This window comes from Elgaria multicarinata, chromosome 4, assembly GCF_023053635.1.
Source record: "Elgaria multicarinata webbii isolate HBS135686 ecotype San Diego chromosome 4, rElgMul1.1.pri, whole genome shotgun sequence".
In the NCBI taxonomy this organism is placed as follows: domain Eukaryota; kingdom Metazoa; phylum Chordata; class Lepidosauria; order Squamata; family Anguidae; genus Elgaria; species Elgaria multicarinata.
In genome coordinates, this window is record NC_086174.1 from 5,996,173 (window position 1) to 6,020,957 (window position 24,785).

General features: G+C 46.7%; 1 protein-coding gene across 1 annotated transcript in view; it reads left to right on the top strand.

The window, feature by feature from the left end:
- The window catches only part of MSRA (methionine sulfoxide reductase A), a 256,971-nt gene that overhangs the window by 147,725 nt on the left and 84,461 nt on the right, over window positions 1-24,785 (top strand). The window contains exon 5 of the mRNA XM_063123773.1: window positions 15,253-15,359. Within this exon, the coding sequence (XP_062979843.1) occupies window positions 15,253-15,359 (107 nt within the window). The remainder of the gene's footprint in view (window positions 1-15,252; window positions 15,360-24,785) is intronic.

A 24,785-nucleotide genomic window follows, 5' to 3' on the forward strand; every position in this document is an offset into this window, starting at 1 on the left:
AGAGACTTGCCTCGGAGATTCCACATCCCCCCAGTGGGCCCCAAGTTTGAGCATCCTGCAGCCTATTCGGTGGAAGAGAACGTAGTACCGGGTTCTTCCCCTGGCAGTGAATATTTTGATAATCCCAGGTACCCGTATGCCATAATTTGTATATCCATCCACTCGTTTCCAAGCGTCTTCCTCCAAAAGGAGACTCATTTTTCTTATGTAATTAATGGGAGACAGAACGATAACAAGGAAGTTATTTTTATTTGCGTCTAAGAAACCGGCCAAGGGTTAGGCTGGCAATGCCCCCTCTTCTCACCAACAGCGCTCCCTTCCACCCTATGCAAGGTTTTTCCCGTGCCTCCTTTGGTCTCGTATCCCAACTCACTTCTTCCCGTCATCTCTTTGCCCCACCTCAGAATCCATCATCCTAGGCCCAATGCGATGTTTTCATCGCATTGGGCGTCAACTCAACCGACTCAATAGGTCAGTTGAGTTGACCATGCCATCATGGCATGGTCAACTCAACGGACCTATTGGCAGGGTCCAGGTTCCAAGGAGCTATTTTAGGTAGTCCCGAGCTGGTGACTGGGTGAAATTCCTCCCCTGCTTTAAATGACCAGCCCCAGTTTCATCCCACAAGCTGTTTTAAAAAGAGATTTGCCACAAGGCAGGCAGGGATGCTGCTCACAAGACACAAGCTCAAAACCTCCTTCAATCTGCTCTTCTCTGTACCAGACCCAGAGAGCTTCGGCTATTGGGCGGTATAGAAATGTAAATAATAATAATAAAAAAGACCCTAATATGTAACTTAAAAGGTTGTCACACAGAGGAAGACCAGGATCTCTTCTCGATCCTCCCAGAGTGCAGGACACAGAATACTGGGCTCAAGTTAAAGGAAGCCAGATTCCGGCTGGACATCAGGAGAAACTTCCTGACTGTTAGAGCAGTATGACAATGGAACCAGTGACCTAGGGAGGTTGTGGGCTCTCCCACACTAGAGGCCTTCAAGAGGCAGCTGGACAGCCATCTGTCAGGGATGCTTTAGGGTGAATTCCTGCATTGAGCAGGGGGTTGGACTCGATGGCCTCATAGGCCCCTTCCAATTCTGCTATTCTATGATTCTATGTTTGACTCTTTCACTCAGTGGCTGCCTGCACTCCATAATATTATCGCCAGGGCCGGTGCCAGACTATTTTGCACCCTAGCAAGGTGAGCTACTTTAACACCCACCCACCCAGCCCAAATATGCCAACTTTGATTTTTAAGAACATATCTTTCCTGGAAAAAATAAGAAGCAGAAAACTTGAAACTGCTAAATTTATTTTAAAGTGCAAGAAATATGTCAAGCCAGTTATAGCAAACAAATTGGAAAGGAATGTCTAGGGGTCTAAAATGCATTATTTAATAGGAATATCACCTCCAAATCATCCCCCCCCAACTCACACACGCGCGCGCACACAGCCTCACTCACTCCAAACAAACACACGCATGAACACATGCATTCACTCAAAGACCCCATGCACCCCATTCACCCATACATTCTCTCTCTCTCTCTCTCTCTCTCTCTCTCTCTCTCTCTCTCTCTCTCTCTCTTCCAGGCGCGTTCCAGAAGTTCGAACATGGAGCCACCCCACCCCCACGTCCCTGGCTTCGCTTCAGCTGGGCAGGCGTGGGGCGCCATCTCGCCCGCCCAGGCCCAGCTGAATCCTCGGGCCAGGCTGTCTCACAGCCAACGCACGTGAGTGCTGTGCTGTGCCCAGCGCCCCTCTTAGCTCGGCGCTCTAGGTGGCTGTCTGAGTGGCCTCTGTGGTAGCACCGGCCCTGATTAGAGCTGCCTTCCCCAACCTGGTGCCCTTCAGAAGCATCGGACAACAATTCCAACTCGGAGCAACTCAGAAAACAGCTATTTGTGATATGGTGTGTTTCACAGGCCAGTAGGCCTCTGCAGTAGAGCAGGTCTTTAGAGTCATCAGACCGGGCTTTCACGTTATTTTCGGTGGCCAGGGGCCAGGGAGGATAGATTTGATGACCTATGGGCAGACAGTGCGAAATAATCCCCTTCACTCTTTCTGCATTTTTCACAGCAGTGTTTGTGAGCACTGCGTTCTGTTGGCCGGCCGGCTTGATTTACAATCACCATTAAAATGCAAGTACAGAACGCTACACGGATTATTAGTAGGCTTTTAATCTTTGATTCCATGTCTAATTAGCTACAAGAGGTCAAACTTTACTCTTCTCTTTTTCTTTTTTTCTTTTTAAAGCAGCGTTTTCTAAGGCTGTTTTTCTTCCCTCTTGCCTGAAGCAGGGGTGGCCAGCTTGTGGCCCCCCAGAAGTTGTTGGACTGCAGCTCCCATCAGCCTGAACCAGCATAGCCAATGAGGAGGGACGATGTGGGTTACACTAGGCGACCCTATGGAAAGGAGGACAGGGCTCCTGTATCTTTAACAGTTGTGCAGAAAAGGGAATTTCAGCAGGTGTCATTTGTATGCATGCAGCACCTGGTGAAAGTCCCTCTTCATCACAACAGCTAAAGCTGCAGGAGCTATATTAAACCAGATACAAAAGAGGGCAGGGCTCCTGCAGCTTTAACTGTTATGATGAGGAGGGAATTTCACCAGGTGCTGCATGCATACAAATAACACCTGCTGAAATTCCCTTTTCTCTACAACTGTTAAAGATACAGGAGCCCTGTCCTCCTTTCCATATGGTCTCCCTAGGGTTACAGCCCAACAATATCTGGAGTAGGGTGACCATATGAAAAGGAGGACAGGGCTCCTGTATCTTTAACAATTGCATAGAAAAGGGAATTTCTGCAGATGTCATTTGTATTTATGGAGAACCTGGTGGAATTCCCTCTTCATCACAACAGTTAAAGCTGCAGGAGCTATACTGCAGCTATGCTGTGACCAGATTTAAAAGAGGGCAGGGCACCTGCAGCTTTAACTGTTGTGATGAAGAGGGACTTTCACCAGGTGCTGCATGCATAGAAATGACAGCTGCTGAAATTCCCTTTTCTGCACAACTGTTAAAGATACAGGAGCCCTGTCCTCCTTTCCATAGGGTCGCCTAGTGTAACCCACATCGTCCCTCCTCATTGGCTATGCTGGTTCAGGCTGATGGGAGCTGCAGTCCAACAACATCTGGAGGGCCACAAGCGTAGAGTGACCAGATTTAAAAGAGGGCAGGGCACCTGCAGCTTTAACTGGTGTGATGAAGAGGAAATTTCACCAGTTTCCCCATATATACAAATGACACCTGCTGAAATTTCCTTTTCAATACAACTGTTAAAGATACAGGATCCCTGTCCTCCTTTTCATATGGTCACCCTACACAAGCAATTGTTAAAGATACAACTGTTAAAGATACAGGAGCCCTGTCCTCCTTTTCATATGGTCACCCTACACAAGCAATTGTTAAAGATACAACTGTTAAAGATACAGGAGCCCTGTCCTCCTTTTCATAGGGTCACCCTAATCTGGAGGGCCTCAAGTTGCTAACCTCTAGCCTAAAGTTTATCTCTTAAACAACTGCAAGGGAGTTTGGCCATGTTGGTTGGAGTTGATGGGAGTTATAATCCAACGCCTTGAGGCCCAGTATTGGGCAAAAGGCAGGATACAAATAAATATAACAACAACAACAATAATAATAAGGCATCCAGAGGGGCCAGGATAGGCTTCAAAGGCTGATCGAGCCCAACATTTTCTACTCTTAACTAGCCACAACTTCCCAGGGTCTCTTGCAGAGAAAGAGAGAGAGAGAGAGACAGAGAGAGAGAACCTTTTCCATCACCTGCTACTGGACCCATTTTAACTGGAGATGATGATGATGATGATAATGATGATGATGGAGATATTGCTCAGGGAAACAGTCTATGAATTGATGAAATAAAATAAATTCATCCTGGGACCTTCTGTGTGCAAAGCAGGTGCTTTACCACTAAGCTGCAGACCCTCCCCCCAAATTGAAATGATAAATAGTCATAGTCATAACGCAATCAGAGCCTCGTGTGGCGCAGAGCAGTAAAGCAGCAGTTTCTGCAGCTGAAACTCTCCCCACGGCCTGAGTTCGATCCCAGCGGAGGCTGGTTTCAGGCAGCCGGCTCAGGTCGACTCTGCCTTCCATCCTCCTGAGGTCGGTAAAATGAGTACCCAGCTAGCTGGGGGAAAGGGAATAACGGCCGGGGAAGGCAACGGCAAACCACCCCACGATAAGGCCTGCCAAGAAAACATCAGCGAAAGCTGGCATCCCTCCAAGAGTCAGTAATGACTCAGTGCTTGCACGAGAGGTTCCTTTTCCATGATGCAATAGGCTCTATCCAGACTCATCAGAAACAATGTCACCTTTCATGTAAAAAGCATATGAAAGCTCAAAAAGGCTCTTACAGTTGTGGGGTAGGTTTTGGACTCCTGGGCTTATAAGGTAGGGTGACCCTATGGAAAGGAGGACCGGGCTCCTGTATCTTTAACAGTTGCATAGAAAAAGGAATTTCAGCAGGTGTCATTTGTAGATATGGAGAACCTGGTGAAATTCCCTCTTCATCACAACAGTGAAAACTGCAGGAGCTATACTAGAATGACCAGATTTAAAAGAGGGAAGGGCACCTGCAGCTTTAACAGTTGTGATGAAGAGGAAATTTCACCAGGTTCCCCATATATACAAATGACCCCTACAGAAATTCCCTTTTCAATACAACTGTTAAAGATACAGGAGCCCTGTCCTCCTTTTCATATGGTCACCCTATATAAGGAGACCCAGAGCATAGAGAGGCCACCCTTCCCTCCTCTTCACTTTCGCCCCCAGCTGATTTCTTTTTTTCCCTTTTTTTAAAAAAATAATTTTTATTGATTTTCTATAACTGCATAATAACCATACTTCTAAACAATACAAACAAAATATATATAATAATAACCCCATAATACATAATACATTCTAATACATACTTAAACAAATTAATAAACCAGCTGATTTCATGGTAATGCCTGTATCAGAGTGAAGTGAGAAGCTAGCTGACCCTTAAAAGTAGCTGAAGAGCAGCAAATTCCCCTGCAGTCCATAGTTTCTCTCTAGGGTGGTCTTCAGTGTTTAATTCACATGTTAAATTTGAACCCTCTTTGTCAGGCTTAGGGGTTGTACATACCAGCTGTCAGCACTTGAAGTCACATAAAAACAAGCGTATTCACCACGTGAGACTGATGTGGTGTAATTGCCCCATGGTGGCTTGACCACCTAGAAAGTAAGGTGTGGACAGAGCCGGCTAATCTTTGTGAAGGTCAGCTGGTAGTAGAAAGGAGGGAGAAATTCATTTGGTTTGCAATTTTAATGCAAACGTACCTAAATTCACTCTTTCGAACCACTATGAGAACTGAAACGCGGTTCTCCATTAAAATTCACATTTCTCTGAATTTTGCAATGGAACCTCCAACCAAAGGGGGCCTATATTTAGGGGAACAGGCACACAAAAATGTATATTAGTGAAAATAATGTTCAAAATGGATTAGGTGAAATTGCTTACAAACATCTATGTATTAGGGGAAATGCAAAAAAATAAATATCCACGTGAATTTTCATGAAACGTTAAAAACAAAATCTCAAAATTTGGGACAAACCGACCTTAAGATTGGAAAGATGAGAAATCACGTTTGACAAATTCATCTATCCCTAGCTACAGTACTTTGATCATCTGCTCTAGCAAGAGGACCTTAATTAGCGTGACCCTATGAAAAGGAGGACTGGGCTCCTGTATCTTTATCAGTTGTATTGAAAAGGGAATTTCAGCAGGAGTCATTTGAATATATGGGGAACCTGGTAAAATCTCCTCTTCATCACAATAGTTAAAGGTGCAGATGCCCTGCCCTCTTTTAAATCTGGCCACTCTGGTATAGCTCCTGCAGCTTTAACTATAGTGATGAAGAGGGAATTTCACCAGGTTCTCCATATGTACAAATGACACCTGCTGAACTTCCTTTTTCTATGTAACTGTTGAAGATACAGGAGCCCTGTCCTTTTCATATGGTCACCCTAACCTTAAGCAATATTGTATCAGCGTGAATTGTTATAATAATTGATATACAATAAAGTAGACGTGGCATTCTCACATTAAGCTTTTCTATTAATCGTTCCTGTAATTACAGGGTATTTTTAATAGTCCAGGAAGGAGTGCAGTCGATTCTAATGCAATAGCAAGAAAATCGTTGAGGCTCCTAATTATTTCATGGTGGAAATTAATCGCAGTAATACCTGGAGACAATACATGTTTTCTAGCTTGGGACATTAGCACCCTTTAACGATGAACCAAGAGCTCAAGTTAAAGGAAGCCAGATTCTGGCTGGACATCAGGAAAAACTTCCTGACTGTTAGAGCAGTACGACAATGGAATCAGTTACCTAGAGAGGTGGTGGGCTCTCCCACACTAGAGGCTTTCAAGAGGCAGCTGGACAACCACCTGTCAGGGATGCTTTAGGGTGGATTCCTGCATTGAGCAGGGGATTGGACTCGATGGCCTTGTAGGCCCCTTCCAACTCTGCTATTCTATGATTCTATGATTCTAGACATAGAGATGGTATTAATACAAACACTATTGCACACGCAGTGTTGCCCAAACATGATGCAATTTGGCTTCTGATGGATGAAGCTCTGAGGACCAGTTTTCATTAAGTTAGCCAGGCCTTACTCTAATCCAGCCTTCCCAAACCTGGTGCCTTCCAGATGCAACTCCCATCATGCCCTGCCAGCATGCTCAGTGGCCCAGCTGGCTGGGAATGATGGGAATTATAGTCCAACATATCTAGCAGGCACCAGATTGGGGAAGCCTCCTCTAAGGTTTTAAACCTGCTGATCAGGGAACCATGCTCAGGTCTGCAGCCCATATTTCTGCCATTAACTGCAGCTGTCTCACTGATTCTGTTTTGCTGTGTCAGGTTAAGTAGGGTGACCATATGAAAAGGAGGACAGGGCTCCTGCATCTTTAACAGTTGCATAGAAAAGGGAATTTTAGCAGGGGTCATTTGTATATATGGAGAACCTGGTAAAATTCCTTCTTCATCATCACAGTTAAAGCTGCAAGAGCTATACTAGAGTGACCAGATTTAAAAGAGAACAGGGCACCTGCAGCTTTAACTGTGGTGATGAAGAGGAAATTTCACCCGGATCTTCATATATACAAATGACACCTGCTGAAATTCCCTTTTCAATACAACTGTTAAAGATACAGGAGCCCTGTCCTCCTTTTCATAGGGTCACCCTAGGTTAAGTCACAGTTGCTGCCTCCTTGGTGCAGACATTTTCCTGGGTGGTGGAGAACAGGGAGCAACCTAATCTCAATTAGGTGATAGATTCTTCTCTTTCACCTGGCCCAACCGCACAGCCAGAGCTGGGAGGCTGCTGCACTTGGGTATTCATCTGCTAATTTCCTCCTAAGGGTGGGTTTAGGGCCTATATTCCATTTGCCAAACAAATGGACCGGCCTTAATGCCAGCTCATTAGCATACCATGACCTTCTTTTCAGAGTTTTCCTTTCCCTTGGCAACTCTTAAGCTCTCTCCATAGAATCGTTACGGTGAGTGATGAGATCAAGCCGGGGTGACACGGTACAAATGACTTCTGCAAAATAATCATATGATGAGCTGCAGGAAAGGAGCTTTATTAGTCTTAACTCAGCAGCTATTGATTGGGGGGAGAGGAAAATGGTTGATCGATAGATCAAAAGACAAGTGACAACTGTAGAAAACTCTGTAAATCAAAGATACGTTTTTACGACCAAAGGAAGAGCTATGAGTTGCCCTTTCCAGTTTCTCTGCACCACTCCAAAGAGAGTTTCCGATCGTAGTAATTTGTCTCCATTATCACTGGGATCCTTGGAGAATGGAGAAGGACTGAAAATGGTTCTGTTAGGTTCTTGTCTCTTTCAGGGAGCACTGGGATATGACTGGCATGTCTGTGACTCTCAATATGCAATGCAAGTCCATTAGGGTGACCATATGAAAAGGAGGACCGGGCTCCTGTGTCTTTAACAGTTGCATAGAAAAGGGAATTTCAGCAGGGGTTATTTGTATATATGGAGAACCTGGTAAAATCACAGCAGTTAAAGCTGCAGCAGCTATACTAGAGTGACCAGATTTAAAAGAGGGCAGGGCACCTGCAACTTTAACTGTTGTAATGAAGAGGAAATTTCACCAGGTTCCCCATATATACAAATGACAGCTGCTGAAATTTCCTTTTCAATACAACTGTTAAAGATACAGGAGTCCTGTCCTCCTTTTCATATGGTCACCCTAAGTCCATACTAGAAGGAACTTGATAATTCCCCTCTGGAGTGGGGGGAAAAAGCATGGGCTGGCAAACCTGAATTTGTCATCTGGATGCAAACACTGCTGCAAAATTCAGTTTGGCTTCTGCTCACTCTGAAGATGTACCAAGATCTGGCGACTTAGGAATAATTTTTACATATTTTCGGTTGGGTTGACGTATACAGGGGCCTTTTCTCTTTCACGGCAAGATTACACAGTTGTATCATGATAGAACAGGGAGGCCTGTGTAGTTGTGTATCATGGTCTTTGAGAGGTGGAGATTGGACAAATTCATGGAGGATAAGGCTGACATTGACTGTGAGTTACAATGGCTTCTTGATAACTCCAGTATCAGAGGCAGGACGCCCATGTACATCAGTTGCTGGGGAACACAACCAGGAGGGTGCAGTTGCACTAATGTCCTACTTGTGGGATTCCCACATGCAGCTGGTTGGCCACTGTGTGAAAAGAATGGTGGACAAAATGGACCCTTGGTGTGATCCCACATGGTCCCTGCTCCAGTTTGAAGCATGGTGCAACTTTAACTCCATTAGCAAATTTCAGGCAATGTGGAATTGATCTAGTTCACACACCTCACCTCTTCTGTCTGGTATATTCTCCTTAAGCAAATCACAACCTGAACACCTCAGCTTAACAGTTTTGCTTTGATCTCACCTGTGGGGCCTGCACGATGCAGAGCTGAGAACTGGGGTACCTAGGTTTAGTAGCGCATTAACCACCGGAGCTCAAAGAAGTCTTATTTCGCCACTATAATTTGCAGCACAGAAAAATGCGTGCAAGCAAACGTCTCGCTCTATTCCCATGACATCACAGGTGATGCATGGAGGCTGGTGTGGTTATGTCTTCATTTTATTTATTTATTTTATTTATTTATTACATTTTTATACCGCCCAATAGCCGAAGCTCTCTGGGCGGTTCACAAAAATTAAAACCATAATAAAACAACCAACAGGTTAAAAGCACAAATACAAAATACAGTATAAAAAGCACAACCAGGATAAAAACCACGCAGCAAAATTGATATAAGATTAAAATACAGAGTTAGAACAGTAAAATTTAAATTTGAGTTAAAATTGAGTGTTAAAATACTGAGAGAATAAAAAGGTCTTCAGCTGGCGACGAAAGAGTACAGTGTAGGCGCCAGGCGGACCTCTCTGGGGAGCTCATTCCACAACCGGGGTGCCACAGCGGAGAAGGCCCTCCTCCTAGTAGCCTAGTAGTCTTCATGTGCCTTTCCCTGCCTCCTTGCCCAGTTGTCTGGTGCTGTCATTCCCCCCATGGCCCTCTTTTCCTTGGGATGGAGGTGTGGTTGGCTTTTCGTGTCATTAAAATGTACCAGATGGAGATGTCACCGAAAGGTTCAACCTTGCTGCCATTTCCACCCCCTATCTCCTAGCAACTTGGCCACCTCACTGCTCACCCCTAGATCCTGATAACTTTTGAATGAGTTCAAAAGCATCGGTCCCAATATAGATCCCTCCATTGTGAGAACTATCCATTTATCCTGTCTCTCTACTTCCTATTCTTCAGCCAGTTATCGATCCATAAGAGGACCTATCCTCTTATCCCGAGACTGCTAAGTTTTGGAGGCTGCCTTTTGGCCTCCAGAGTCAACTCAAAGCACTGGTGCTCCCTTAAGTACCTGGCTAGTCATCCATAGAAGCCCTTCTTCCAGTGTTCCCTCATTCTGACGCTCGGACAGTGGCAGCAAGACAGAGCTTTTTCGGTGGTGGCCCTGCAGCTCTGGAATGATCTCCCAAGGGAAGTTTGCCTAGCACCTACGGTGATATCTTCTCGGCATATCTTTCTTGTTCCCACAGGCTTTTAAAGTATTTTAAAGTATTTTTACTATTATTATGCTAACCAGGGAATGCTAGGAGTTGTAGGCCTTTTTTGTGTCTAAATATGCATAGAATGTATTCGAGGCAGGAAGCCTGTGTGCACCAGTTGCTGGGGAACATGGGTGGGAGGGTGCTGTTGCACCATGTCCTGGTTTGTTGGTCTCTGGCCGATGGCTGGTTGGCCACGGTGCGAACAGAGTGCTGGACTAGATGGACCCTTGGTCTGATCCAGCATCAGGGCCCTTCTTAGGTTCTTATGATTGCACCCTTAATGATTTATTTATTTATTTATTTATTTATTTATTTATTTATTTATATAGCACCATCTATGTACATGGTGCTGTACAGAGTAAAACAGTAAATAGCAAGACCCTGCCGCATAGGCTTACATTCTATTAAAATCATAGTAAAGCGATAAGGAGGGGAAGAGAATGCCAACAGGCACTGGGTAGGGTAAACAGGCACAGGGTAGGGTAAAACTAACAGTATAAATTCCAAACAGCATCAAGTTTTGAAAGCTTTAGGAAAAAGAAAAGTTTTTAGCTGAGCTTTAAAAGCTGCGATTGAACTTGTGGATCTCAGATGTTCTGGAAGAGCGTTCCAGGCATAAGGGGCAGCAGAAGAAAATGGATGAAGCCGAGCAAGGGAAGGAGAGACCCTTGGGCAGGCGAGAAACATGGCGTCAGAGGAGCGAAGAGCACGAGCGGGGCAATAGTGTGAGATGAGAGAGGAGAGATAGGAAGGAGCTAGACAGTGAAAAGCTTTGTAGGTCAACAGGAGAAGTTTATATTGGATTCTGAAGTGAATTGGAAGCCAATGAAGAGATTTCAGAAGTGGAGTAACATGGTCAGAGCGGCGAGCCAAGAAGATGATCTTAGCGGCAGAGTGGTGGACAGAAACCAATGGACTTGAATAAATGTTTCTTCTTTGAAAAGTCCTTTATGTGATCTTCCCTGTATTTCTGTTGGGCTAAATGAGACAGAGGTATGGTTCCTGTGGATGAACTGATTAAGGCATCACTAGAAAACCGGGGTGGAGGTAGGACAGGCAGGTGACACCATGGAATTTTAAGATGACACATCCAGCCATGTAGGACTTGCTTTGATAAGCTTTCTTCTCCACAAAGAAAAGATTATTAGGCTCAGTCATCCTGCGCTATTGTTTCCTAAATTGGATTTCTTGCCTTGTTCCAGCAACTGATACTTACCAGGAAGGGTTGACAGTAAACGTTGGTGCCTCTTCAAAAAAAAATTTTTTTTTAAAAAAAGGCTTTAAAAAGACGACAACGTAGTGATGTCTTCTTGTCAACAAACGGCGGACTTGTATATCATAGAATCATAGAATCATAGAATAGCAGAGGCCATCGAGTCCAACCCCCTGCTCAATGCAGGAATCCACCCTAATGAAATAACACAGATGATGACGTAGTCTGAAAAAACGTAAGATGTTATTGGCAGCTCTGTGTCGCTCATAGCAGCTTTTCCCAACCTTGGCCATGCTGGCTTGGGGTGATGGGAGTTGTAGTTGAACACATCCGGATGGTACCAAGTTGGGGAAAGCTGCCTGACAGCATGGCGGAAGTTCCTCCTCTCTCCAGCGTCCGTTTTTGCAGTGGATTATTTAGATTTCATGAGGACTAGGAATCCGAACTGTTGTGACGACATGGCTTATTAGTGGTGCAGCTCAGTTGAGCAAAGCAAAGCTGCAACTCCCTGTAAGGATCGTTCCCATTATTTATTTATTTATTATTGATTGGTTATTACATTTCTCTTGCAAGAAGCCAAAGATGGCGTTCCTCCTCCTCCTCCTCCTCTTCACTTTATCCTCATGGCAATCCTGTGAAGTAGGTTAAGTTGGCAGTCAATGCCTGGCTTAAAGACATCCAGGGTGCTTCATGGCTGAATGGGGACTAGAACCTGGATCTTCTAAGTCCCCAGTCCAACACTCTAACCACTAGACCACACTACATTATAACTGCTTCCATCAGCGTTTGTTCCATCTGGCTGCTTCAGAAGGAGAAGTGATAGCAAGGCCTCCCCTCTTGACCTACCTAGGACCAACAGCCCAGCTTGGCTCTTCTCCTCCATCAATGGCCTTTCTACCTGATTCTGAGACTTTTATAGAATTTTAGGTAAGACTCGGCACCTGCATGGGCTTGTTTTTCTCTTCCCTCCTCATCCCTTTTGCCTTTTGTATTGCAGCGCTGAAATTGCAAGCCGTTATTTGGGACTGCAGATTGCTTTGAATGTATAATTGCAGCCTCAATAATAAACAGAATATGCATTTAATCCAATGGCCACCCAAGAACTCTTGGGTTAGGAAAGGGTGACGCTGTGGCCATTGTCAGCTTTCTGTGCATCCCCAACGTTTTGCTCCCAATTGCTGTGGCAATAGTCAGTCCTGGACTCAGTGCCCTTCAGCATTTTTATTAATGACTTGGATGAGGAGGTGCAGGGAACGCTTATCAAATCTGCAGATGACACAGAATTGGGTGGGATAGCTAATACCCTGGAAGACAGAAACAAACTTCAAAGTGATCTTGATAGGCTGGAGTGCTGGGCTGAAAACAACAGGATGAAATTTAATAGGGATAAACGCCAAGTTCTACAGCTAGGAAAAAGAAACCAAAGGCACAGTTACAAGATGGGGGATACTTGGCTGAGCCATACTACAAGCGAGAAGGATCTTGGAATTGTTGTAGATCGCAAGCTGAATATGAGCCAACAGTGCGATATGGCTGCAAGAAAGGCAAATGCTATTTTGGGCTGCATTAATAGAAGTATAGCTTCCAAATCATGTGAAGTACTGGTTCCTCTCTATTCGGCCCTGGTTAGGCCTCATCTAGAATATTGCGTCCAGTTCTGGGCTCCACAATTCAAGAAGGAAGCAGACAAGCTGGAGCGTGTTCAGAGGAGGGCAACCAGGATGATCAGGGGTCTGGAAACAAAGCCCTAGGAAGAGAGACTGAAAGAACTGGGCATGTTTAGCCTGGAGAAGAGAAGATGGAGGGGAGACATGATTGCACTCTTCAAATACTTGAAAGGTTGTCACACAGAGGAGGGCCAGGATCTCTTCTCGATCCTCCCAGAGTGCAGGACACGGAATAACGGGCTGAAGTTACAGAAAGCCAGATTCCGGCTGGACATCAGGAAAAGCTTCCCGATGGTTAGAGCAGTACGACAATGGAACCAATTGCCTAGGGAGGTTGTGGCTTCTCCCACACTAGAGGCCTTCAAGAGGCAGCTGGACAACCATCTGTCAGGGATGCTTTGAGGCAGATTCCTGCATTGAGCAGGGGGTTGGGTTTGATGGTCTTATCGATGGCCCTTCCAACTCTATGTTTCTAAGTACAGTCTCTACAGAGGGAGATGAGCAGGGAAGACCTCCCAGCCCTCCTGGAAGACCTCCCCCAAGAAGGTTCTTCCTTCCTCAACTGTCTCACCAGCTGCTATTCTAGCAGGCTGTAGAGATCGAGACGAGTGGGTGAGCAGGGCCTTTCCACTTACCTGGTTTGTCAAGACTGCCTACTTTCCCCCTCGTTCCTTCCCATCCCCTTTTTCCTTGTGTGACGTGCCTTTTTAGATCACAAGCCTGCAAGCTGGGGCTGTTCAGTTTTACTGAATGCACGAGCTGTTCCGGCTGACTTTTGGGGTACTTTACATTAAAAATAAATAAATGGCTTGGTTGAATACATTTTTGTTGTGGACCTGGTGTCACCTAATGTGCCGGTTCCCAAAATAATGTCCCAAATAGCACAGATGCATCCATACATCCATGTGATATTCTCAGTGTGGGGGTGCGGTCCTCTGTCCGTTTGCAGTCTGTTCCCCCCCCCACAGCTGAAGCAATGGATGAGCCTTACCTAGGGTGACCATATGAAAAGGAGGACCAGACTCCTGTATCTTTAACAGTTGTACTGAAAAGGAAATTTCAGCAGGTGTCATTTGTATATAGAATCATAGAATAGCAGAGTTGGAAGGGGCCTGCAAGGCCATTGAGTCCAACCCCCTGCTCAATGCTGGAATCCACCCTAAAGCATCCCTGACAGATGGTTGTCCAGCTGCCTCTTGAAGGCCTCTAGTGTGGGAGAGCCCACCACCTCCCTAGGTAACTGATTCCATTGTCGTACTGCTCTAACAGTCAGGACGTTTTTCCTGATGTCCAGCTGGAATCTGGCTTCCTTTAACTTGAGCCCGTTATTCCGTGTCCTGCACCCTGGGAGGATCGAGAAGAGATCCTGGCCCTCCTCTGTGTGACAACCTTTTAAGTATTTGAAGAGTGTGATCATGTCACCATGTTCCCCATATATGGGGAACCTGGTGAAATTTCCTCTTCATCACAACAGTTAAAGCTGCAGGTGCCCTGCCCTCTTTTAAATCTGGTCACTCTAGTATAGCTCCTGCACCTTTAATGTTTGTGATGAAGAGGGAATTTCACCAGGTTCTCCATATATACAAATGACACCTGCTGAAATTCCTTTTTCTATGCAACTGTTAAAGACACAGGAACCCTGTCCTCCTTTTCATATGGTCACCCTACCTTACCCAACTATCCTTATGAGCCAACGCAAGGCGATCTCTTGATTTAAGGCTGATCAGGATGATAGGGAAACCTTGCCAGTTTATACAAGGGTGCCGAACTACCTCTTCAACTAAGCATTCTCCATTCATTCGAAAGGCGAGATTTGAAAGGCCTCTTTCCAACTGGATTCTTTGAGCGACTTCGGTGATGCCAATAAACATTTCAGCAGGCTCTTAATTTAAAAAAAAGGAGAACGCGGCACATAATGCAATCACTCCCTTGATTTGTCTTAATGCTGTACAGCTGTATTTGGACCATAATATGCATTTCGCCAGACCATAATATGCATTTCGTTCCCCCCCCCCCACACACACACTTCAAGTTTGTTTGAGCGAGGAGAAATGCACTTGACAAAAATGTCAACTGTGGGTGTGCACAAGCATACGTAAGCCACTTGTTTTTCTAAACGTATAGAAGGAGAGCGCTAAAATTAGATCGACTGATTGATTGATTACATCTGTACCCTTTGAGCATTCAAATGGGAGATGTATAACAAACCCACCCACCCCTTCCTGGTTTTCCCCCCCCCTTCTTAGGGATGCGGCAGGGAAATGACGTCGGCACACAGTATCGGTCTGCTCTCTACACGTTCTCGGCGGAACAGATGGAGGCTGCCTTGAGATCCAAGGAAGAGTACCAAAAGGTAAGTTGGGTAGAATGTACGGCTCAAGTGCTTTCAGAACTCCCACAAGCATCCAACCTCTCAAAAAGCAAACGAGAACGGAACGGAACGGAACATCTTTGCAGTTTTAGCCGTCAGGTCTCCCCCGCCGGCCCCCAATACGTTGCTGGAAAGTTTCTCGAGAGTTCTCCGTGCCAGCCGTAGCCTTCCAGCCTCCCTGGGGATCAGCTGCCTCTTTGCTTCCCTGCCATGCTATTAGCTTCAGTGCGTCTACATCAGAGATCCTTTTTGGACCCGCTCTGCTTCCCTCCCCCCCCATGGTGTCATTCACAACAGAAGAGAGACTCCGTCACCCAGAACCGTGAACGCCATGCTGATGTCGTGGTCTGTCTCTGTTGGAACGGCTGGGCTTTGCGTGACATTGGTTTAACTCTTCCCCCACTTCTTCTCTTCTTCCTCCTCAAGTATTAAACCTGCTGCTGTTAATGCTTTTCTGGAATGATTTGGGCAGTTATGGGCAAAAATAAGTGAGCCCCCAGAGCCAGTGGTTTTCACATTCCTGCCCCCTTGGAGTCACTTCTACATCATTAGCTTCTACATACAATAGCTTCGGCTATTGGGCGATATAAAAATGTAATAAATAAATAACTAATATTTTGTTTGCCAATGCGCCTCTAAGCATCTCCTGAGGAACCTGCAGAGGATTCTGGGTGCGCGTTCTAGGGTAAAGTCACAACAGCTTACATGGAAGCACTGGACAGGCTCTGGGCCAGGAAGAGACGGCCTGTTGCTCCCCAGATGCTTTGGACTACAACTCATATAACCCCTGGCCCTTGGCAATGTTGGCTGGGGCTTGTGGGAGTTGTAGTCCAAAACATCTGGAGGGCAGCGAGTTCCCTACCCCTTCAACCAGGGGTGCTGAACCTCTTTCAGCTCAAGCGCTAAATTCAGTTTTAGAGAATTTCTTGGGGGCTGCATTCTGGTGGTGATTGGGGCCAAAAATGCCAGCCTATTTTAACATAAAGCGCTTTCTGCCAGCAACTGAGGCCTAATCTACACTTGCAGGCCTTCCGGGATCCGGTGGGGGAGGATCTTGGCCTTCCCAGCATCTGGGATCGTCCCCCAGGGTCCAAACAGCAGCATGTCGTCCTGGAAGTGAAGAGGGACATTCCAGTGCAGGGTTGTTGGTTTTTTTAAAAAAAGAATGGAGACGTTGTGCAATTGCGCAGGCGCGATCCTGTGCCAAAAGTAAGTTAAAAAAAAACCTCAAAACTCGGTGCCGAGAGCCATCCCTGGGATGGTGAAAATGCTGCCCCCAAAGAGCTCCGTGCCCGTTTGGTGAACCCTGCTACTTGTGGGGAGGAAGGAGGACCCAGGAGCGAGCGGCACACCGCCTGCGGATCTTGAGGTTGTCCCGGGACTGTGGGAAAAATTGGGATAATTGCAGTGCCGTTTATCCCAGGACATCTGAGAGGTCGTCCCTGGTTGACTCCAGGATACATGGCTGGTGTAGACACAGCCTAAGCCTTAGACCTTTCGACTTTTTAGAACGGGAAAGAAACTGTACAAAAGCTGAGAAACCACCAAATGGTCGGCAGTTAGGGGACAGGGAGTGGGACCAGGGGAAGAAGGCCGGAACCCTGGATGGGCAGGTCTGACTCCCAGGCAGGCTGGGTTTGGCCTGCAGGCGTAAGGTTCAACATCTGTGCCTTCAGCTGTGCCATTGGCCTGCATCAGCCGAGAGTGCAAGTCCTTCAGGGAAGCCGAAGCTTCATTTTGAGGAACCCCTAATAAACTCTCTAGAGTTCCCCAGAACAGAACTGGAAGCCACGCCGCACGACAGGGGAGATGATTTAGCTGAATTCCAGTTCTCATGCACCCACTCTAGCAGGAACACACAGCCTGGAGCTCTTCGTTACTAGCAGGTCATCTCCGTAGTTGTTGGGGCCATATTGGAAGAGGTAGAGCTCTCAGAAGTGATAGGCACCTGGTAAGGCTGCCGCTGGCTGAGATGCCAAAAGAAACAATAATCTTGATCCCTGCACGTGCGCTGAACCAGCTACCTTCTTTGCGCGGAAGGGCTGCCTCCTTCGTGTTGCTCTAGGACAATGCTCTGCTTGGGTGGAGCTCCATTTGCTCAGCTTGAGCCCTGTGACCATGGGGCTTTTTCAGAGAGGAAGGAGTTGGAGTTGTTTATCTCATAGAATCATAGAATAGCAGAGTTGGAAGGGGCCTACAAGGCCATCGAGTCCAACCCCCTGCTCAATGCAGGAATCCACCCTAAAGCATCCCTGACAGAGGGTTGTCCAGCTGCCTCTTGAAGGCCTCCAGTGTGGGAGAGCCCACCACCTCCCTAGGTAACTGATTCCATTGTCATACTGCTCTAACAGTCGGGAAGTTTTTCCTGATGTCCAGCTGGAATCTGGCTTCCTTTAACTTGAGCCCGTTATTCCGTGTCCTGCACTCTGGGAGGATCGAGAAGAGATCCTGGCCCTCCTCTGTGTGACAACCTTTTAAGTATTTGAAGAGTGCTATCATGTCTCCCCTCAGTCTTCTGTTCTCCAGGCTAAACAGGCCCAGTTCTTTCAGTCTCTCTTCATAGGGCTTTGTTTCCAAAGAGCAAAGAGGTTGTTACTGTGAAACGGCAGCGCCAACGTTTCTTGGGGTTGGCTTCAAAGCTCTGACCCACGTCCAGTTGACCACCCTCCAAAGGAACATAGGCAGATGCCTTATACTGACCGTCGGCCCATCTACCTCAGTATTGTCAACACTGACTGGCAGCAGCGGCTTTTCAGTGTTACAGGCAGGAGCTTTTTCTGCCCTTCCTGGAAATGTGAAGAATTGAACCTGCAACCTTCTGCATGCAAAGTAATAATAATAATAATAATAATAATAATAATAATAATAATAATAATTTCTTACCCTCCTCTCCCTCTGGATGGAGGCAGGGAACAACATTAAATACAACAATACAATATAAATCAAATACATAAAACTGATTAAAAGAGCATATAAAACTGATACAATATTAAATTAACAGTCACGACATCTTAGAGTTCTTGGATTTAAAATTCATCTGTGTAGGCCCGCGGGAAGAGATTAGTCTTTATGGCTGTCTTAATTTCGGAGAGAGTTAAGTTGACAAATCTCTTCCGGCAGGCCATTTCAGAGTCTGGGGGTGGCAGAAGAAAAAGTCCTCGGGGTAACAGTTTTGTCAGCCTAGTTTTGGCTGACTGCAGTAAATTCTCCCCAGAGGACCTGAGTGTGAGGGGCAAATTGTACAGGAGAAGGCGATCCCGCAGGTAGCCCGGACCCAAACCATGTAGGGCTTTAAAGGTGATAACCAACACTTTATACTTTGCCCGGAAACGAATTGGAAGCCAGTGAAGAGATTTTAAAACTTGTGTAATGTGGTCCCCCCTAGGTGTACCGGTGACCTGTCTGGCTGCCATATTTTGAACTAGGTGAAGTTTCCGTTCTAGGTACAAAGGTAGCCCTATGTACAGCGCATTGCGGAAGTCGAGCCTCGAAGTTACTTTAGGTCTTCTGACTGTAGCAAAGGGCACCTCTCCTGTAGCTCAGTGGTACAGCATAATCTTGGATGGTTTGTTTGTTTTGATATTACGAAATGGCAGTCAACGGAGTAGGGACAAGGAATCCTGCCGTGTGGGGCTTAGAATCATAGAATCATATAATAGCAGAGTTGGAAGGGCCATCGATAAGACCATCAAACCCAACCCCCTGCTCAATGCAGGAATCCGCCTCAAAGCATCCCTGACAGATGGTTGTCCAGCTGCCTCTTGAAGGCCTCTAGTGTGGGAGAGCCCACAACCTCCCTAGGTAACTGGTTCCATTGTCATACTGTTCTAACAGTCAGGAAGTTTTTCCTGATGTCCAGCTGGATTCTGGATTCCTTTAACTTGAGCCCGTTATTCCGTGTCCTGCACTCTGGGAGGATCGAGAAGAGATCCTGGCTCTCCTCTGTGTGACAACCTCTTAAGTATTTGAAGAGTGCTATCCTGTCTCCCCTCAATCTTCTCTTCTCCAGGCTAAACATGCCCAGTTCTTTCAGTCTCTCTTCATAGGCCTTTGTTTCCAGACCCCTGATCATCCTTGTTGCCCTCCTCTGAACCCGCTCCAGCTTGTCTGCGTCCTTCTTGAATTGTGGAGCCCAGAACTGGACACAATACTCTACATGAGGCCTAACCAGGGCTGAATAGAGAGGAACCAGGACCTCACGTGATTTGCATCACATGTTTTGCATGGGCTCGACGTTAACCAAGGAAGAGGACAAAAGATGCAAGGCGGCTGTTTTCAGCAGCAGACACGGGTCTCCCATAACCTCCAGCTTGACTAGCCAGATCAGTTTGGGACGGTGTTACTTTGTGGCATGGTATCCAGCAGCCTCCCCCAACCTGATGCCCTCCAGATGTTTTAGATGACAACTCCCAGCATACCTGACCATGCTGGTTGGGGCTGATGGGAGTTGGAGTTCAAGGCATCTGGAGGGCAGCAGATCGGAGTAGTCAGGAACAGAGCAACCTGCCTTGTTCCAGGGAGAGTCTCTGTCCACCTAACCCAGTATTATCTCCTCTGAGGGCCTTGCTAGACCTACCACACAATCCGGTGGGGAGGAGGGGCGATGCCGCGCTACAGCTAGCGTGCGCCGTCGCCCTTTTCCAGACGTAACATGCGACGGGGCAAGGGAAAGCCCCGTCGCATCCAGCATTCTTTTTTAACTTTAAGAGCCATGTGCACAGGAGCGCACCGCTGAAAAAGGTAGGTTTTTTTTTTAAAAAAATAAAGGGTCCCCCGCTCCCCCTGCCCCTGATTTCCCCCCCCAGTGCCTGATGCCCCCCCTGCCCGCACCCTCGCCCGTCCTCCCCCCATCTGCCATGCCCTGTCCCCTCTCCCTGTCCACCAGGCCTGGTCCCCCGTCCCCGATGCCCATCCCCGCTTGCCAGGCCCGTCCCCATCCCCGATGCCCGTCCCCACTCGCCAGGCCCTGTCCCCCGTCCCCGATGCCCATCCCCGTTCTTCTCCCCCCCTCTCTCCTGCCGGGTCCGGTCTTTCCCCTGGCCCCCATCTCCCCCCCCCGTGATTCCCCCCCCACCGACCCGATGGGCACAGCGCTCCTATGGAGTGCTGTGCCCAGTCTGTGGCTTCTCCCAGCTACTCGCGAGTAAGCGAGCAGCCGGGAAAAGCCGCAGCCCCAGCCTCAGGCCGGGACTGCAGAAAAGCCGGGCCGTAACCCCATCCGGTTATCCCGGTTCAAGCAAGGACTTAGCCCGGCCTGACCCTGGGATCCCCTGTGCGTCATCTGGATGCACAGGAGGGAGACCGGGCCTCACACCGGGCTAACGCCTCGTCTAGCAATGGCCTGACTAGCAGGGGTTCTCCAGATCTCAGGCAGCCACCATTCATATTGCTTGATCTCTACAGTCCTTTATTTATTTATTTATTTATTTGTTTATTTATTAAACTTATATACCGCTCCCATAGCCAGGGCTCTCTGGGCGGTTTACAGAAATTCTAAAATTGAGGTAAAAACAAGTATACAAAATTTAAAACTCTAAAACACAGAACATACACACATAAAGCATTAAAAACCGATTAAAAACTAAACATGTGGGTAATTAGGATGTGCCGCCATATGCCTGGGCAAAGAGGAAAGTCTTAACCTGGCGCCGGAAGGATAGCAGCGTTGGCGCTATCCACTTTAAAGTGGAGATGCCAGGAACTGAACGGGGCAACTGGGCCATGCAAAGAATGTCCTCCACTGCTAAGCTACATTCTTCTTTGTGGTCTCTATGCCTCACACATATGGGCTCTGCACCCGTGCTGAGACCTGGACCAGAACCTCAAATAGCTGAATATAACGGTTTTGGTGGGAACCTGCCTACACGCTATTGCGCATGTCCCTGCGGTTATTATTATTTATTTATATAGCACCATCAGTTCTTCGTCGTCCGCCATTGTGGCTAGACTGTACAAACCAACCTCCTTAGCGTTTTTTGCTCTACTTACCGTATACTTACCTTTTCCTCTTCCGTGTTAATCTTGTTTCTCTCTTTCTTCATACTCTCTCTCTCTCTCTCTCTCTCTCTCTCTCTATATATATATATAAATTAGAATTAGAATTACATTTTTGAATTTCTTCATCAGCGATCCCTCGGTCGCCAACGGCCTTGGGCGTATGGCTGTGAAAGCACCTTTTAGAAAGTGCGTCAGCTGCTGCAGTAAACTTCCACCATCGGACGGGCACTCACTTTGTGTACTCTGCTTAGGCGAAGGACATATTGTGGAAACTTAAATACTTCAAAGGTTGTCACACAGAGGAGGGCCAGGATCTCTTCTCGATCCTCCCAGAGTGCAGGACACGGAATGACGGGCTCAAGTTAAAGGAAGCCAGATTCCAGTTGGACATCAGGAAAACTTCCTGACTGTTAGAGCAGGACAACAATGGAACCAGTTACCTAAGGAGGTTGTGGGCTCTCCCACCCTAGAGGCCTTCAAGAGGCAGCTGGACAACCCTCTGTCAGGGATGCTTTAGGGTGGATTTCCGCCTTGAGCAGGGGGTTGGACTCGATGGCCTTGTAGGCCCCTTCCAATTCTGCTATTCTATGATTCTATGGAATGTGCCATCACTGCATGTCTTTTACGAAGCAAACCCACAGGACTAGGGCTGATCGCCTGAGGGGTATTTTGTGGGAGAAGGCGCTTAAGGCTACCGTGGAAGCTGGTCTGTCGATCATGCGGTCTTCCTCCCAAGAGGGTACCAGGTGGTGCTTGTCAAGTTATGACGTTCCTTACGTTCAGTTTTACGTGCCATTATCTGCCCTAAATTGTGGAGATGGGTTGAAAGTTGGAAGAATGACGCCTCGCCACTAAACATTTCCCCTGATGAACATTGGAAGGGCAAAAAAGTGTGTGTGTGTGTGTTTGTGTGTGAGCTTGTCATATCTATAGACAGGATTGCTTTGTAGAGGTTGCCAGCAGCATTCTGTGGAGGGTTAAGCCTCTTGAGCGTGCAAATTTCAGACTGGCAGCCTTGACTCTCCTCTTAGCGCCCACTTAAGCTGAGGTTCGTCGTCAGCGGCTCCCCCCTGGTGTGCTCCGACTGGAGTTGGCAATCCTGTCATTGCTTGTCTGTTTTGGGCTGCCAACTTGGATGGAGAAGTACTGGCCTGTGACTGACTGATAGGAGGTCAAACGTGACCGTGAGACCAGGTGAGCGTCAGCTCTCTACTCAGAGACAGCAGCCCGAATGGCATGGGGCTTCTCTGTCTTCAGCCGTCCCTTTGCTTCTGCTTCCCACTTTCCCCGTGTCTTGACTTGCTAGCTTTCCATCTGCAATGTTTTTTTTCCGTTTTTTGTTGTTGTTGTGAGAGACAAAGGACGTTCAACTCATTTGATCCCTGCTTACAGTTCCCTCCCCACCGTGTTTGGCTCCTTTAAATGAAGAGAGTGGAGAGACCTGATGAATGGAAAACTAGAACACTCCCCAGACTTTTTCTGAGTGGTCTCTTTATTTCAGGTGTGACTAATACCTATTGCATTTTATCTCAGCGGTTCCTCTTTCTCTACCGTTTTCCCTGTTTACCAGCACTGATATTTGTTGGCCAATCAGGTCACCGGGAATTATTCATAACACGTTTGACTTCAACATACCTATCTGTTTTGCAGGGGGGGGGGGGCAAAATAGCTCATATATGCTGTTCCTACCTCAGTTAGGTAATGTGCAGTGCCATCCTGCGTGCATCTCTTCAGAAGCAATCCCATTAGGATCAATGGGAGTGTAGGAGGAATTTTCTGGTGGTCTTTTTAAGAGGTACTGAACACAGGCACAGGTCCCTGCAATACCTTATTTATTTATTTATTTATTTATTGCATTTCTATACCGCCCAATAGCCGAAGCTCTCTGGGCGGTTCACAAAAATTAAAACCATGAAGAGCATAATAAAACAACGAACTATTTAAAAACACAAATACAAAATATAATATAAAAAGCACGACCAGGATAAAACCACTTGCAACAGTACTCCTCAAATCCCCCACTATAGTAGGTGTAAAGAAGACCTGGAGATAGACATCCAGAATGATCGACTTCACTAAGACTCACAATCACAAAGAAACTGTTACAACTTCAAAAAACATTTATTAAAACAATTTAAGAAAGTTACAGTCAAACAGACACACAAACCTCCATTCAGCAAAGCAAATTAAAAGAACACACAAGTCTGGCAGATTTGGAGAACAAGACAAATACAAGGGGCCTACAAGGCCATCGAGTCCAACCCCCTGCTCAATGCAGGAATCCACCCTAAAGCATCCCTGACAGAGGGTTGTCCAGCTGCTTCTTGAAGGCCTCTAGGGTGGGAGAGCCCACAACCTCCCTAGGTAACGTATTCCATTGTCGTATTGCTCTAACAGTCAGGAAGTCCTCATGAGTAACGTCACTGAGCAACCTCAGATCATATTTCCAAATCATTTTCTATCAGGCCTTATCGAAACCAAATCACGTAACCCTTGATACAGTGTCCTATGTGTGTAGGTCTACTTGTTCCGCTAATATTAAAGCGTTACCCTTATCACTTGTACACCCATTCAAACCCATTCTGTGCTCCCCAAACGTCTTTCTCTAGGCTATGCCAACGAACGTTTATAACCTCAATCTTACACACATGTTTAGTAAAATTTCAAATGAAGAAATAATCTTTCAGGAGTTCTTCCCAGTTAAGTGAGTATACCGTTGCAGTCTTAGGTGTATAATACGAGTGAACCAATCTCCCTGCTGTCTGAGAGTTTGTAGGGTAGTTTGCAGTGTAGTTAGTTTGAAATATTCTGGGAGCAGCTTCCAGAAGGGTCCGTTTGTTAGTTGATTGCAGCCAAAAAATGGAAGTGTTTAGTTGCACCTTGAGAGGCTAACAAATATATCATGGCATAAGCTTTCGCAGACCAGAGTCCGCTTCATCAGATGTGAGCAGTAACCAACGGATACGGGCTTGAGCCATCGGGAGTGTCTGCGTGGATATTCCCCATGTTTCCCTACTTTGGTGTAACAACCACATGCTCAGAAAACTGAGTCAACGGGGCTTTGAGACTGGCTGGAAAGGCCTGCCCGAGGAGCCCTCACCTCCCTTACGCATTGCTTCCGTTGTTAGTAAGTCTGGGCCAAACGTCTTGAACATTTTCTTTTTGACCATTTGTTGGCTGGTGGGTCAGGCAAAATGAGCCCCACTGAATGTTTCTGAGGGGGGAAAAGGAATTTCTCTGAATTTGTGGTGGGGCGGAGTTGTTGCTTAATTTACTTAAGTGTACAATGTAGTCCAGAGTTTACTACTACTCCTCTCCTCCTCCTCCTCCTCCTCCTCCTCCTCCTCCTCTTCTTCTTCTTCTTCTTCTTCTTCTTCCTTTCTCTCTTGCTTTTTTACATTTCGGGGGGCG